At 43.4% G+C, this 16,328-nt stretch overlaps 2 protein-coding genes across 3 annotated transcripts; one reads left to right on the plus strand and one right to left on the minus strand.

Moving 5' to 3' along the window:
- Window positions 1-1,405: 1,405 nt before the first annotated feature.
- On the plus strand, window positions 1,406-4,627 carry LOC311491356 (signal-transducing adaptor protein 1-like; the record flags this gene model as incomplete). The annotated part of the gene is made up of 9 exons (XM_084549261.1): window positions 1,406-1,698; window positions 2,028-2,099; window positions 2,219-2,335; window positions 2,472-2,528; window positions 2,951-3,147; window positions 3,313-3,444; window positions 3,758-3,827; window positions 4,262-4,364; window positions 4,443-4,627. The coding sequence occupies exons 1-9, from the start codon at window positions 1,597-1,599 to the stop codon at window positions 4,625-4,627; spliced, it is 1,035 nt and encodes a 344-aa protein (XP_084405387.1). The 5' UTR covers window positions 1,406-1,596.
- Window positions 4,628-7,356: 2,729 nt separating this feature from the next.
- On the minus strand, window positions 7,357-16,324 carry ankrd13d (ankyrin repeat domain 13 family, member D). 2 transcript variants are annotated; one of them, XM_084550110.1, is made up of 16 exons: window positions 15,238-16,324; window positions 14,978-15,110; window positions 14,774-14,898; window positions 14,556-14,601; window positions 14,110-14,253; window positions 13,657-13,846; window positions 13,130-13,196; window positions 12,767-12,848; window positions 12,439-12,500; window positions 12,211-12,341; window positions 11,904-12,061; window positions 11,490-11,603; window positions 11,115-11,287; window positions 10,556-10,635; window positions 9,776-10,009; window positions 7,357-7,563 (listed from the first exon to the last, which is right to left on the minus strand). In XM_084550110.1, the coding sequence occupies exons 1-16, from the start codon at window positions 15,319-15,321 to the stop codon at window positions 7,500-7,502; spliced, it is 1,887 nt and encodes a 628-aa protein (XP_084406236.1). In that variant the 5' UTR covers window positions 15,322-16,324; the 3' UTR covers window positions 7,357-7,499. The 2 variants fall into 2 exon arrangements, with proteins under 2 accessions (XP_084406236.1, XP_084406235.1); XM_084550109.1 differs by having other exon boundaries at window positions 14,978-15,113.
- Between the last annotated feature and the right edge of the window lie 4 nt (window positions 16,325-16,328).

Here is a 16,328-nt window from a genome sequence, read left to right on the forward strand (position 1 = left end):
ACATAAGTGCATGAGTCCACCTCAGTTCTAAGGGTCTAACAGTAAAGCTCAGATTCTTATACTAGAAAGGTGGGCCGAGGCAGCAAAGGGGAGATGTGTTAACATCCAATTGGCTATAGTACATAAACATGAAGATAAGGATTTACACCAGCTAGGAAATACAAAGTGTCATCCGGTGACGGAGGGCGTTATCATCTAACTCTACAGCTGTGTCTGTAGACAGCCAGAGAGTGAGATTGAAGACGCCAAAGAGGGACCATGGCCTTGGCATGTTCCTCAGAGAGAAAATAGGGCAGATAACTGACCCCAGCAGTAATCTAACAGAAACTACACAAACTATCTATAGGGAAGAGAAATTATTCTCTAACAATAGTGACTCTAGTCTCATACAGCATTTGATTTTAATCAACTTTCAGATTTCAAGAGTGCACCACAAATAAACTTCATTCGTACAGAGTGATGTTAGGCTACCATTCATACTCCTTCAATAAATAATGTAAGAAAATAAATATACCATCTTTTTCACATGACAAACAAAATGGATCTTTATTTACAGTAGGAATATAAAATGAACATTCAGTTTAAAAGATTTTTGAAGATTTAATGTCTTTTATTTCATTAAAAAATGTCTGTTTTCTTCACGTTTGAGAAAACATTTGCAGGGCTCACCAAAAATGGAAGCTACAAGCAATTGCTTTAAAGACACATTATACATTCTATTTTTTTTTATTATTATTTATTTATGACAGCATGGCCAAATAATGAAAAGCCATATATATTTAACTTAAAGAAATTAATTTTTAAGTAATTTACCACCTTGTAATATGCACTATATTTTCTGCACTTGTCTCCTACTTCCCACATTGTACTGATGCTCAGTGTAAACTCAACAACATGCCAGTGGTGAGTTTTTTAAACTTGCATATCAATAATGAAAGCCTGGATATTTTCCTGGATATTAATGAGATTCTACAGACACTGAACTCAGAGCTGATCACCGGGCCGCAGTGCGCTGAAGGCGCATGTGTAATGACCTAGAGCCCGCCTCAAGTCTAAAGTGTGACTTAATTATGTTTAAGCACATTTAATCGATTCTTAATAAGAAGTCTCCGTCTTTCTTGTCTAAACATCATACGTGACATGCAAATAATAAATCTGACAGTAAGAGTGTGTATGCGTGTGTGTGTGTGCACGTGTCTTCATGCTTTATTGTCTATAGTATAAATTTGCCTTTCTGGGGTATTGCCCATGTTCAAAGTACAAAAGCACTTGTTTATTCAGGGTTTTTGTTTTGTTTTGTTTTGTTTGTTTTTTTTTAACACTGACTGCTTCCTTGTAAATCACTGCAGCATTTCCTCATTCCCAGGGATAGAGCAGCAGTGAGACTGAAAGAGAGGGGGAGCAAAAGCTTATCATCTTAGATTATACACCCATAAATTACCACTTCTTTGAGAACAGCACAAAGAAATATTGTCAGGACTCAGGGGTTTACCCAAGGTGGATGATCACACTGCTGGACAAGCAGAGGTAAACGGAGCCAAAGTGGAACCAAACCGGCCCAGAAGAAGCAAGCAGATTTGACCAAACGGTGGGAAAATGTCTTTGTCCACCAGAGTTGTTCATAAGAGGAGGGCGAGCTTAACATCTCTGCCTCTCTACTACTCTGGACACCTGCTGAAGAAGCACTCGAAAGAGAAGGTAGGAACATAGGTAGACAGCGTACTGAGCAGTGAAGTACAGAACAGATTGAGTGAAAAAGTAAATAATTAAGTATCGAATGTGCTCTTTTAACGGAGATTGACCTCTGCCAAGGATATGTTCATTTGGTTTTGCTACTCTGTTACTACTAGCAGGAGGTTTAGCCTGAACAATGGATCAGAATCCATAAGAACAATGTGCAATTAATAGAACTGTATGTAAACCTTAACCTGCAAAGACCAATCAAAAAGGGATTTAAATATAAATATAAAGTATCAGTACTTGAGTAGTAAAACGCAAAAATTCAAATGAGCATTTATGGTTTACAGGAGTTCAAGAAGTACTACGCTGAGCTCCGTGGAGTTACGCTGTTTCTGTACAAAGATGACACACAAGACACAGTAAGCAAACTTGAATATCAGTTTTTGTCTTGAAACAAATGCGTACAGTGATGAGAATCCGGGAAATAGTAGTTGTAGATTGAACAGTGAAAACACAAATCTGATGGTTTGTTTGTCAGTACATTGAGAAGCTGGACCTGGAGCAGCTCGAGTCCATGGAGTTGGACTCTCCATATCAAAAGAAGACACCAACCATCTTCACTCTCACCCTGCCCACAGAGGACGTGCAGCTAAAGGTCTGTTACACCACGACTGTCCAAATTGTTAAAAGACTGCAGCATTGCTTTAAATTATGCATTACTCCAAGCCCTGAAACAGCTTTTAAACATACTCTTTGTTCTTTGTGTGCCTGTTGTCGGTGTGACTGTGCAGATGGACAGTGCTGACGTAGGAGAGGAGTGGAGGGGTTACATCCTGACTGTGGTCAAGGTAAGCAAAAACACACACACACACAGTTACTCATTCATTTTACAGTATTTTGCTGGATGACAAAAATATTTGTATTCTGTGCGTCCCTTTGAAATGAAGTCTTGGCTGCATGCAAGCAATACAAGAGGGACAAATGCGTCATGGTTAATGATTAGATGAAAACTTGGTTCATTCAAGTGGCAAGGACAGAAATCATTTATCAAAATGTTACAGCCAAGAAAGAAAGAATGAGTCTAATTAAACCAAATAAACACAAAAGGTTGCATTTATTCATATAACGGGATTAGAGGAACAAATAGTCTGACTCGGAAGAAACCAAAAAAAAGAAATTCATTTACACTAGTTCATACCGGGTTATATTTTCTTAACTCTGTTATCTGAATGTGATGGTATTAGTGACGAGGAGCTCTGTTCCCCTGTAGAAGGAGATTCCCAGTGAGCTGCAGCTGCTGCCGGGCCAGATGTTGCAGCTGCAGGACACTCTGGCTCAGGAGAGGAGAAGAAATGTCCGAGCGTCACCTCCGCCCCTCCCACGCCGACCAACATTCCTGCAGCGTTCCGTTTCAGGTGACACCTGCTCTTCTGCGACCGAAGACAAGTCGGCGTCTGAGATGCCAGAGTACGTTAAACTGGCTGACTTTCTGCTTTATCTGTGTTTGTAACAAGACATGAAAAATGTGTATTAGTCAGGAGTGATGAACATATGGACTGATGCACATAATGTACCTGCAGTTGATGCTTACACCGGTTACAAAGTGTAGTGTTTTGTCTTTACGTCTTGCAGATGTTTCTTTGACGTGACCCGACAGGAGGCTGAGAAGATGCTGGAGGAAAACCCGGAGAATGGAGGCATCATCCTCCGCCCATCCACCATGGCCAACAACTATGCCCTCACCCTGAGACAGCTGACACCCAGGTCTGACCGTCTATAACCAAACCTCTGAAAAGTACCACTGAGAATGAGAACATGGGATTGTGCATAAGGAAATTATTGATAGACATATAAATTTCATAGTCTTTCTTCTAATACATATTCCGTTGTCTGACTCATAGATATATAGGAGGTAATAAAAACTATTGCATCTGGTCAACCAGGACAAACTTTAAAAATCAGGATCCACAGGGCATGCATGGAAACAATAACCTGGATGTGTAACGCTCAACACAGAAATATGAATCTCCCCGGTCTGTTGTTACTGTATTTCATTGTCATTGTCTTTATGTTTCAGAGGGCCTGTCATTAAGAACTTCAGAGTGACCTCCGTAAACTCAGGGTTTGTCATTGAACTGGAGAAAACGGTAAGTCCCAGTGCAGACAGTTAACTGTGGAGAAACTGTGCTGCATAGATTTCTAGACAGTCAAACACACTATGCCCTCTCTATTTTATACTGTTACTGTGCTTCTGTTATTATTGTATGAAACTGTCACTAAAGTAGGCTAGACATTTTTAATCTAATTGAATGTATATGTTGAATTTAGTATCATAGGCACAGTACTTGAGATTATTGGGTGTTTTATTCAAGCATTTGAAGGAGTGCAGTGGAAGTGAGACCTTCCATATCAGTTTGGTCTTGCTTAATCTCTGTTGTAAAGACTACTTTAATTGCCACCATTAAGACTGCAGTGAAAAATACTGTAAATACATGCAGAAATATTTAATCTAAACCAAGTCAAGAAGCTTTCATAAACCTCATTAGACCTCATCTCTTTCTCTGCATGTGTCCTCCTCCAGGTGACTGTCCCCACTTTGAATGACGTGCTTAAATACTTCCTTCAAAAGACAGAGTACCGTCTCCGTCCCTACATGGCATCTCAGCCCTACGCGACTCGCATTGGTTGGTTGCTTTTAAATAATAGAAACATGAAACAATAGTACAGAGCTCCTCCTAAACTACTGTTTGTGTGTTCAACAGAGGTGGACCTTGCACCAAAGTCCGTCGGCATCAACTCACCTGCAGATAAAAAAACTGTACCCAAGCCACAAGTGCCTCCTATGATGCGGTCGATGTCCAAACCGGAGATTCAGACCCCTCCAGAAAAGCCTGAGGAGGGTGACTACGTGGTTCCTGACGATCACAACCTGAAACTAGGTGAGTAATGCATCATTGAGTTTGTGTCAAGAAATGTGTGTGTTCAGTCAGTCTGAATGGATGTGTTTTTGTCTGATCTAGCTCAGCTCAACGGTGAGCTTCGGAGAGCTTTAAAACTACGGAGACAAAATGTGTACGTTTCTTCTCCTGAGGAGGGCGAGTATATGAATCAAGTCAGTAAAAAATCCCCTTCCAGCACAGTATCGTGGACAAACACAGCAGGAGACTCATGAGCCTGATTGATTGTGACAAAGAAAAAAAAATCCAGAATGATGTTGCTTGAGACTGTCTTGTATTCAGTGAATTTGGTCAAAAACATTTTGACCACATGATGGATGTCTGTAACAGATTTGATGAATTTTAACACGGCCAGACTCTAAACCAGTGCAGGAACCCACCTGATTTTCACACTCCGTCATCACGTTAACTCTTTTACCACCTTCTGAATGGTAGATTTGTTTACACCCTGTTGCTTTAAGTTTGATCGTGTTATGTCTGTGAAGGTTCTCAGTCATCCAGGTCATGGTATATCCAGCAAAGGTTAAAAAAGGCAACTGGACTTGTAGTTTTTTTGAGAAGACTTTTCACCACTCATCCGAGTAGCTGCTTCAGGTCTAGGGGACTGGTGGGAAGTCTGAGGTTTAAATAGGAACTCCTCCTGAAAAAAACTTGCTTGTTATGCTAACAACCAGAAACTGGTGCAGCTAATTTCCATTAACGACTGGGTACTTACCTGTTGTAGAGGGGGGACTGTTTTGTCCCTGTCCTCTTCCCTATGAATGGTTCTCTAACGACTCTTGTCCGTCAGAGGCTCCAGTGTCAAGGTGTGAATGAGATTGAAACTTCTTGGGGACAGAAGTTAAAACTGTATTGTAAATAGATGGCAGATTAAACCTCAGTCCACCTCCACTGTTTAGTGAAGGTTTTTCCAGTCTGACATAGATGGCTTCCTTTACTCCTCTTTCAAACCCACTGGTCTTCTCTGGCTAAGATTTGGACGTTGTTATCTTCAAAGGAGTGTCCTTTGTCCTTCAGGTGTAGGTGGACCACTGAATCGTTTCCTGATGAGCTGGCCCCTAGAACTGAAGAAGCTACTCAGATGAGTGGTGAAACGTCTTCTCAAAAAACTCTACAAGTCCAGTTGCCTTTTTTGAACCTTTTTTGGATATACCATGACCTGGATGACTGAGAACCTTCACAGACACCACATTACTCTGTTTTTGCCTGGGTGTTTTGTCTTTTGGGTGGACCAGTCTTTGCCTAAGTGTATTTCCTGGTTTGAAATAAACTGGAATACGTTGATTTCTGAAAATTCGCCTGAGCTTCTCGGACACTCCAGCCACGTAGGGGATGATGATGTTTTTCCTTTTGTTGTTCTCCTCCTCTCTGTCCTTTTTGGGATATCTTTTTGAGCCTTTTACAAAGGCCCAGTTGGGATATCCACATGTCTTAAGTGCCCGTTTAATGTGTTTTTGCTCCTTCTCCTTGCCGTCCAGTCTTGTGGGTACAGTCTGTGCTCTGTGCTGGAGCGTTCTGATGACCCCTAGTTTGTGTTCCAGGGGGTGGTGGGAATCAAATAATAAGTGCTGATCAGTGTGGGTGGGTTTTCTATACACTTCAATGTTGAGGCTTCGGTCTTCTTCCACATGCACCAGACAGTCCAGGAAAGCCAGACTACCTCTGTTGATGTCCTCCCGAGTGAACTTGATGTTGCTGTCCACTGCATTGATGTGCTGTGTGAAAGATTCCACTTCCTGTGTCTTGATTTTAACCCAAGTGTCGTCCACGTACCTGAACTGGGTGGGAGTGTTTCCTGTGAAAGAGTTCAGGGCTCTGGTCTCGACCTCCTCCATGTAGAGATTGGCCACAGTAGGTGACACTGGTGACCCCATTGCACAGCCGTGTTTTTTCCTGTAGAATCCTCCATTAAATTGGAAATAGGTGGTTGTCAGGCACAGATTGAGTAACACACAGAGCTGGTCTGGGGTGAGGGTGGTCCTACCAGCCAAGGAGTCATCCTTTAGTAGTCTTTCCCTTACTACTCTTGTGGCTTCTCCGGTGGGGATACACGTGAAGAGGGAGGGTTTGATCGTGTTACACTGTAAATAGCTTCTTGTGTTGATGATTTCAGCTCCAGCTTCAACTAACAAGCGTTATTTTCTCAAAGTATTGATTTATGATTGAGTCTCCAGGAGACAAGAGAAATGTCTCCAAAGATGATAAAGGGACTGATGCATTGCCAAAACTTTATCTTTTCACAGCTGAGCAAGACTATTAAGTGTTTGTGATCACTGATATTGTACAGATCATGAATGGTTCTTCTTTTTTGTTGTTGATAAAATTATAATGCCACTGTAAACTTTAAAAGCATTTACTTTTCTTCATTTGTAAAGAATAAAACACAACACAATCCAGGATGATCATTACTCTTTATTTTTCCACACATAGGAGTAAGCCAACATAAATGTTATAATCATATTTTTATAAGTTATTTTGTTAAGATTGTATTTTCTTATTCTTCTTCATTATAATGGATCATGTTATAGGTTTAAACTTTTAAGGATCATTCTTCACTCAATAAAGACAGCAAGACTGTGAAAAATATTCAATAAAAAAAGAAAAACAAAGACTCTCCCTTTTGTCTCCCTCGTTTACTCTAGTGTTTCAGCGTACCTGTTTCTACCGCTTCCTCTTTCCCGCCTGTTTCATATTTCTTATATTCAGGTCCTTTACACTCTGTTGTAGCAGCCTTTGTGTGAGAAAGACAAATAAAATATCTGTAATAACTTAACATCTCAGGATTTAAAAAATAAAACGGAATAAATTAAGATGATTGTTCCCCAATGTAGACCGGCCTCCGCTGCTCTTGTTGGCGTTACATTACTTCTCGGTGAGTGACAGCTGCAGGATCCTCTCCAGCTCCTCCTCTTCCTCCTTCTGCTTCCTGCGGCCCAATAAAAAACAAAGCCCATTGGTTCAAACGATGACATCTGTCCTATTACGATGACTGTTTCCCAGAAATATGTTGTTTTAGTTTTATGTCTGGGTGGATATATGACACCATCTGACCGTTTTTACTCAGCTGACCTGAGATCATTACTGTCTGAAGTGACAAGGAAGGAAATCTGTTGAAAACATCAACCTTGTTGTGCACTGATCTTGGATGTTTAGCTGTTTATCTGACACAGCTGTTTCTCTTTGGTGAAGACCCTTATCTTGTCTTATTAAGACACTTTTACCTCCAGGTGTAGCCATATTCATTCATGTCTTCTAAAAATCATCTAAAAATACTTTGACAGCTGAACTATTCACAGATTAGGCGTAACATTATGACCACCTTCCTAATATTGTGTAGGTCTCCCTTGTGTCTCCAAAACAGTTGTAACTCATCATATTATGGACATGGGTCTTCTGAGGGTGTCCTGTGGTAGAGGGCTGCATTGGGATTGGGACCTGCCGGGTCCCGCGGGACCCAACGCAAATCTCGTGGGAGCGGGCGGTTTGAACTTTGCTGCGGGCGGGAATGGGCGGCTAAAAAAAAAAACACTGCGGGAGCCTAAGCGTTTTAGATGTCCCCGATAGCCCAGGCTACTATTCATCTTCCTGACCAGTGCGTCAGAATACATGCAAGCCAGGGAAATGAAACAAACAACCCCATGAATCTCTTTAATAATAGCAATACAAATACGTTTTTTTTTTCCTGCGGGACGGGAGAAGACACAAAATCAATGCATCTCTATTATCGTGCGGGAATAAATTCTCAGAGTTTTGCGGGAGCGGGCGGGAGTGTAACACACACATTGCGGGAGCGGGCGGTAATGGTCAGAAATTCGGCGGGCGCGGGCGGGAGCGGGATGAAGAAAACAGTCCCGCGCAGGGCTCTATCCTGTGGTGTCTGGTAACAGAATGTTGTTAGTGGGGGCCTTTGGGCCCTATGGGTTAAGGGGAGGGGGCTCTGGGAATCTAGTGAATATGGAGGCCAGGTCAACAGGTTTTTGTGCGTGTGTGTCTGTGTCAGGCTGCATCCTGCTGAGGATGGTTGCTGACATCAAGGAATGTCATTGCCTGGTCTGGTCTAGGTGGGTGGTACGTGTGTAAGTAACATCCACATGAATGCCAGGTTAAAGAATTTCGCAGCAGAAGATTGTAATGTCACAAAATAGTTAATGATATTCACTTCTCCTGCCAGGCATAAAAATGACCAAAAAAACTGAACCTGATGGTCAAACGTACGGGGAATTTTTCAAACAGAAACCTAACAGAATGGACGCTTTGTAAAGATGAAATGGCCTACCACTATCCACTAGCATCTCAACAGAGATCTGCCTACCTCCCAACCTCTCTACTGTAGCATCAGTATTTGGACTATTGCAGTTTCTTGGTTGGTGGTCAGAGGCTATGAGTCACAGTTGCATCCTTATCTGCTGTGTTTCATACAAGAGCTCAGTGAAGACTCTCTAGAGCAGATGCTAATGGATAGCATACCAACACCGCTTTATACCGAATCTGAAGTTGTAGTTTGTCTTTTCCAGTTTGTTAACCCACATATAGACTAGATAAATAATGCAAAAATAATAATACAGGATTCATTTCCAATTACAATCTGCACAAGCCACTGAAGTTAAATCATACACAACATTATCTAAGCAGAGTAATGGCAGCATATCTTAACTTTACCCTTGTGGTAACATTAGTAGGGTTTAGACAGGGAGTCTTTGGTTCAGTACACAGGACAGGCAGGCGAACAGACTGAAAATAAAAATGATGATAGCAATGATGCTCTCCTGGGGGAAGATTTGGAGGACGAGGACAGTTCCCTGTAGCTCAGTTTCCCAGAGCCACAGATTAAAGGGTTAGGGGGATATCAGTTTAAGAGGATAAGAACTTTGTTTTCAGATTTTATGTTTCAGGCTTTGTAAAATTTACCAATGAGCTCAGACCAGGATGACTCACTACACAATAATAGGAAACAACATGTACAGATGACACCAACCGATTCCATTCCTGAATTTGAGTCTTGCAGGCATTTTTTGTCACCAATAAACTTCTGTCTAGAAATGAGACACTGCACGAGTGATGCAAATAAAAGTTTCAAAAACCTCAAGCTGCTTCCAACATTTTGTCTCCGGTAAATGAAAGCATGTATCCACCCTCACCTGTCCAACTCCTCCTGCTCCCTGCACGACAGCTCCATGGCAATACGCAGCTGCTCATCGAAGCTGGACGCCACACCGAAGTGACCGGACAACCGGGGATCAGTCACCGCGCTGTAGGAGAGCGGGGAGTTGGCGGTGGGGTCTGACGGGGAGACAGAGGAGGGCTGGCTGGGGTCTGCCATGTCTTCTCCCTCTCTGCTGCCCAGCGAGATGGACAGGGACTCCTGGATCGCCCTGAGACAAAAAAAAAAGAAAAAAAAGAAATGAGGACTTAATCTGGAGAATGTTTAAACAAAGAAGGGTTTCTTTACAGATAGTTTCACTGCTGGGCTTCATTAAGGGATAAATGAGAGCTGCTGTTCTCAAGAGACGCTGGAAAGAAAAGGCTAATCACTGAACTCTATTTACAGATGTTTAATTAAATTACTTCCCAAGCCCGAGGATTCCCTGATTAAAAAAAGATATGTAGATGTGAGTTAATGTAAACTCTGATTAACCTTTTTCTTGTTTTTATCTCATGTTATTGACCCAATGTATTGGGTATCAAAAAATGTAGAATACCACTTGGCACTTTAGCTCCTTTTTTTGCACTTTATTAATAGTTAACCTAAAGTCTTCTCTCAAATTTGAGCAGTCTGAATATATCACATCTCGCCCGATGACAGCTGGGATAGGCTCCAGCAGACCCCGCGACCCTTAACAGGAATAAGCGGGTACAGAAGATGAATCAATGAATGAATGAATGAATATATCACACGGGAACTTTGAGGGTGAACTCACCTCTCCAGCTGAGAGTCTTCCTCGTACAGTGGAGACGGAGGCACCGGACGGCTGTTGGTCAGCGCCTCCCAGATGGTCACCTATAAACACAGGGGTTGACTGGCTTTAGATGTAAGGGAAACCTATATAGAGCTTTTAAATTATTCATTGCGGCATGAATTTTACATGTGTGTGGAGACAACATGAACCAAAAAGCCATTTACAACAATAGCAAATGGTCAGTAACAATAGTATATTCCCTTAACAGTGGCGTGGCTATCTTTAATAAACAACAAAAGTGAGACTGATTATTTTTACAAGTGTTGTCAAAATGTTATGTGAGAGGAAAAAAAATAATGAGGATTTAACATCTGAGGGATTTACATGCCGGAGAAGATAGGAAAGATAAACTGATTCAGAAAAAGGGAAAATATCTACAGGATAAAAATTAAATGCGATGCCAGCACGTCAGGAGAAATTTGATCCCCGTCTGGACCAAAGTCTGATTACTGACTCTGACACAAACTGAAGTGTTTTAATCTTTGCCTCAGACCGGTTATCCACAAGGCTTCGCTCTAACCTGGTCGCTCTCTGTGCCAGCATCCAGAAGGCTCTGCTGGATGGCGAACTGCAGCAGGTTGTCGTCCTCATCCCTCATTGGCTCGCTGCGACCCGGACCGAGGGTGGTGTAGTCTGGGGGGGGCTCAAACACTGAGGGGTCCACCTCACAGTGGAAGGGAGGGGGAGCCTGACCTGAGAGAAAATGGGTTGCATAATAACAATGCATTAGTGTGCATTTTGCTGAAAGGCTCGTCCCTCGGTATGCGATAAGATTTCTATTCACTGGAGGTCAATGTGAGCAGCCAGAAACTGGAGGATGTTGGATTTCTTTGTCATTAAATCACATCATGTTCAGATAAATTTTTTTTTTTGTGTGTGTGGAGTCAGTGGTTACCAGCTTCTCCGGAGCTCTCTGGTTTGTGTACCGTCACAGAGCTAACCGGCTCGTCACAGCCGCACAGGTTGCTGAACGTCACTCTGGCATTCAACACGTGAAACAGAGGAATCTCTGAAAGACAGAGAGATAGTTCAGTCGTTGTGGGCTAAGAAACACGTCAGCCAATATCTGATAGATGCTTCAGCAAACATCACACATGTTCAAATCAGCTAGTTCCATGGTGTGGTGGTATATTTGAAATGTAAAAGAGTGTCAAACGGGTACAAAGATGTCTCCAGATTAAATCTCTAATCAAGCTGCTTTAGTTAAAAAATCAACACAGCAGCAGAACAGCTTTAGTACGGACTTTAATAAGTTTCCCATGCCTCGTCCAAAGAGTGTCATCCCACTAACCACACGTACTGCACCCACCTATCTTGACAGGGAAGCCTGGCGGCAGGCGCAGGGTGATGAAGTCACGTAGCTTGGCAAAGTGGGCGTTGGAGATGGCCATGAGGTCTATGATGGGCGTCACCTGCTCGGCCAGGGACAGAGGATGAGACTCACTCAACCACAGCGTTGCTTTAAACCTGGTGAGGAGAAAGTAAAGAATTAAAAACAGCTGGCATTTTTTTTTAAGCGAAAGCTCCAATATCCTTCATGTCTATCTAATGTTGTGATCATTAACTGTGGTGAAGGACACGTTTATGGTGTGCACGCGTCCGTGGCTTTACTGTACCTCTGCACTTTGCTAGTAAGCTCTATGGGACGTCCGATGTCCCGGCCGTTCAGGTTGAACTCTGGGTCGAAGTATTCCTCGGCTGTGATGGCTGTGGGGTTGTGAGGACTGGCACACTGGGACACGTTGCTCTGAGGGGAATACGAAGAGAGAGTTATACGCAACAATGTTCATCAAAGGAGGCTGCAGGTGGTGTGGGTGGTTGCGATGCACCGTGGAGACTTATACCCCATTGTGAGCTGTATGTTGTTCAGCAATCCCCAGGAAAGACTGCAGAGGAGTCTTTGAGCCTGAAATGAAAGAAAGAACAGAGATCGTCAAATCCATTCATTTTACTCAATATGGTCTGATTAGGGAGAGCATGAGGTATATCCAGAACACAAATAACATTATAATACACTAAAGTGGGAGACTTAGTCCTGGGTAATTTTATCTGCTGGTACTTTTAAAGCCCAATTACAATGATTGTGACCAGATACAGCCTGATTTCTCCATATAGTTAAAGTACACAATGTAGACTTTGAGTGTGGGCATAGCTGTGTGTGTGTGTTTTCACCTTTGCTTCTTGACTTGTCCTGGTCTGACAGGTGCTCTGTTCTTGACCGCGTTACTAGCTCCACATTGGTAGCACTGTAAACCTGGACGCAACAACACATAAAGGAAAAGCACTTGTGAACACACAGCATTTCAGTAAAGCTCCTCAGAGTTTTTTTTTTTTTTTATAGCATTTCTTCAGTGTTAACAGCTGTAAAACTGTGGTGTAGAATAAAAGTCTCTCGTGAAAAAAGCAGCAAACAGCATTTTATCTGGAATTTGTCACACTCACTGTGTGATATAAAAAGAAAAACTTTGTAGCCCTAAAATATTTATGTCCAAAAACACCATGAAACACTAAAGCAGGCTCTGTGGGGTTATTTACCTTGGCTTCGTACCCACTGACGACCTCGCTCTTCTCAGAACGCCAGCCCCAGATCCCAGATTTATTCCTGAACAGCAATGTGAAACACTAAGTGCCCCATGCACAGACGTTTTGGAAATATAATGAGTTATGTTGAAATACTTACAGGTGAGTTAGCAGCTCATACATCAATCACTCATAACATTATGACTGGTCAAGTGAATAACACTGACGACCCACTGCTGTAAGAGCACACCATGGGCACATGGGGATCAGAACTGCCCCAAGGAGCAAAGAAAGAAGGTGGCCTGGTCTGATATATCACATTTTCTTTTACATCTCCAAGATGGCCAGATGTATATGTGCTGATTGTCTAGAGAACATATGGAACCAGGATGCACATAAAGCCCAGGACCCAGCTTTGTGAAGAACATTACATCGTAACAAGATAATCAGTGTTATTCACTTCTCCGGCTGACTGATCAGTGTATCTATAACAAGCAGCCAAAAATAAGTAAAGTGTAATATATACAGTATGTGCCGGTTACCGCTCAAAGGCAATGTTGCGTGTGTTGAGGTGCGTGGAGACGATGGGCGACGTGAGTCTCTGTGCCGTGTTTTCTTGCGATGGCTGCATGGCCGCCAGGAGGGAGGGCGCATCGCGAGGAGACAACACAAGCGGCTCTGTGTACACCACCTGCTTCTCATGGTCCACCTCCATGACCACTGCCCCGTCATCTAAGAGGAGAGGGACAGTCAGCACAAACAGGTTAACTGCTGGGATAAGACCAGGACATATGAACCTCAGTCGGGCACGAGAGGTAAACAGGGATATTACGGACTGACTGAAAGCCATCAAATGTTTCATTAAGTGGTCATTTAAACCTCTAGCAGAGATGTGTTTCTGACGGCAGGTCTATGCCATGAGAAATCTGCAGGTCAAGGCACAAGCGTCTGTGTTGCACACACTGATGCTGGCATCAGGAGCACATAGCACACACCTCCTCCCTTGAAAATGTAGCTACGTCGTCCTTTCAGCCAAGTCATGTGTTCAAAGCCCAGCAGGGTGGTGTCCACGCGGAGGCACGAGCCGCTCTTCCACACCCGGTAAACGTCGCTGGGGCAAACTTTTGACACCAAAGGCACTGAGTGGAGAGTGTAAGAAGAGGAGAGGCATTTTAGAAACAAGTGAGTTCATAAACAATCCAGACACAAGCAGCAGTCCTGTCAAACACGGTACATATAAAACCTTAGGCAGACTCTCCGTCATTTGCCGTGTATTACATTTTTAAAACCGTCTTCCCCCTTCTCATGTGTGGGTCACTTTGGCTTAGACAGTCACATCTTTCATGGTCCACTGAGCAACATATGCTGTTGTGGGGAGCTGTCCAGCTACTGTGGTGCTGAAACTGACCTCTGTGAAAACACATTAGTGAAACAAACTCACCCCAACTGGTGAACTCCCACTTCATCTCCACGTAGAAGTCCCGTGCCTGGAAGAGACACAGAAAACTCTTTTTTTTTGTACTTAGAGAAAAGCAAAGCCCTACCACCTTACGACAAATCTTCAACAGCTCGTTGAAGAACAGTTGAGTGTTTGTTTCTCAGTTCAACAGCTCAGATGTTAGACCCAGAGGCTTACATTTCCCAACCACATGGTTATACCTGTCTTAGTTTGCTGAGCAGCTCTGGGATTCCTGCCAGTCTCTCCGTGGCCCGCTTGAAGTCTCTGTACTGAAGCACCAGCTGCACTAGCTCAGGGTCTCCGGTGCTCACCGCCTCCTGCAAGACTGAAACATGCATCCACGTTTAGTGACACCTCAGCAGGGATCAGGCATGAAACCGAAAGCAAACAAGCAGAGCACTCACTGGTCCAGCCCTGTGCGCTGCAGTGTGTCGGGTCTGCAGTGTGTCTGAGCAGCACTCGGGTTGACTCCAGGTGGCCGAGACACACGGCCAGCTCCAGCGGGGTGCGCCCCCTCGGATCCAAGCGCTCCACATCCTGCTGCGGAACCATGTACACAATCAGCATCAGCGCAATGCAGTGCGACATGCCAAATGCATCTGTTGAGAAAAAAAAAAAAAAAAACCCAACCAACCACCAGTTCTCCAGCAGCCTCCACACTTACCTCTTTCTTCTGCAGCTCTCGATCAAGTTCCAGGTACTGATTGTTCCACACCAGAAAATGCAAAGGAAACGCTTCTAGGGCCATGGTCGCCGTCCACTTGACCGTTACACAGTAGTAAAGCTATGACTCCTGCAGCCAACAGATTGCAGTGACACCACAGCGGACTGAGCGTTCTCCGCTGATCGGCACAGCTGGTTAGCTAGCTAGCTAGCTAGCTTCAGCAGTAAACTGATAAACTCTGAAAACAAGAGGCGTGTCACTGGAGAAACTTGACACTGAGTGAATCTATTGTGGTAGGCGACGTCAGGCAGCAAACAAACTAGGATAATGTGCGCGCCTGTTTAAATTAGTGGGCTGAGTTAGCCTAGCCTAGCTAACTCAGCCCACTAATTTGATGTAGTTAACGTTAACTAGCAGCTAGCTGGGCTAACGGTAGCTAACTGGCTAACAACAACATTGTTGCCCGCTCCTCTTTGCACCTGTTTTCCATTCTGCTGAAAGCAAGACGAGCTAACTTAGCCGGCCAAAAAAACCTACAACTCAAGGTCCGCTCATTGTTCTCCTTTTTTGCAATGAATATATTCCTGAATAAAGGTGTTATAGCCGGCTGATAAAGTTAGCTAGCCTCCCCGCTGCTGCTGCTATACCCTGTTTCTATCGCAGGACTGTAACCGTCTGTCAAAATAAAACAAGATACGGCCTTTATTCCAGTTTCACATCCAGGTCACTCGAGTTGACGGCATCCGAAACGATACTGACAGAGAGGCTGCTGATAGCACCAGGTCCTACCCGGCTAAGCACATTTAACGCAGACCACATCTGCCTGCCTGCCTGATATAAACCCTGTGTATATTCCAGATGTGCCACAGCGAATGTTAACAGCTGCAGCGGCGTTATTTATTTATTTTGGCCTCACTTTGTTTCCAGGTTATGGGAGAGATGCTGGGTGGAGCCAGGGTGGAGCGGATGTTTCACATTGCGCCGCAAATAAACTCTTTGCTTTTAGGGAAAGAATATGACAGCTGCCCCATAGTTTACCGTTTTTTTTATTTTTCTTAAAAAGTAACACAAATAACATAAGTGAAAAAGGC

The sequence above is a fragment of the Chelon labrosus genome, assembly GCF_963514085.1.
Source record: "Chelon labrosus genome assembly, chromosome: 8".
Taxonomy (NCBI): Eukaryota; Metazoa; Chordata; class Actinopteri; order Mugiliformes; family Mugilidae; genus Chelon; species Chelon labrosus.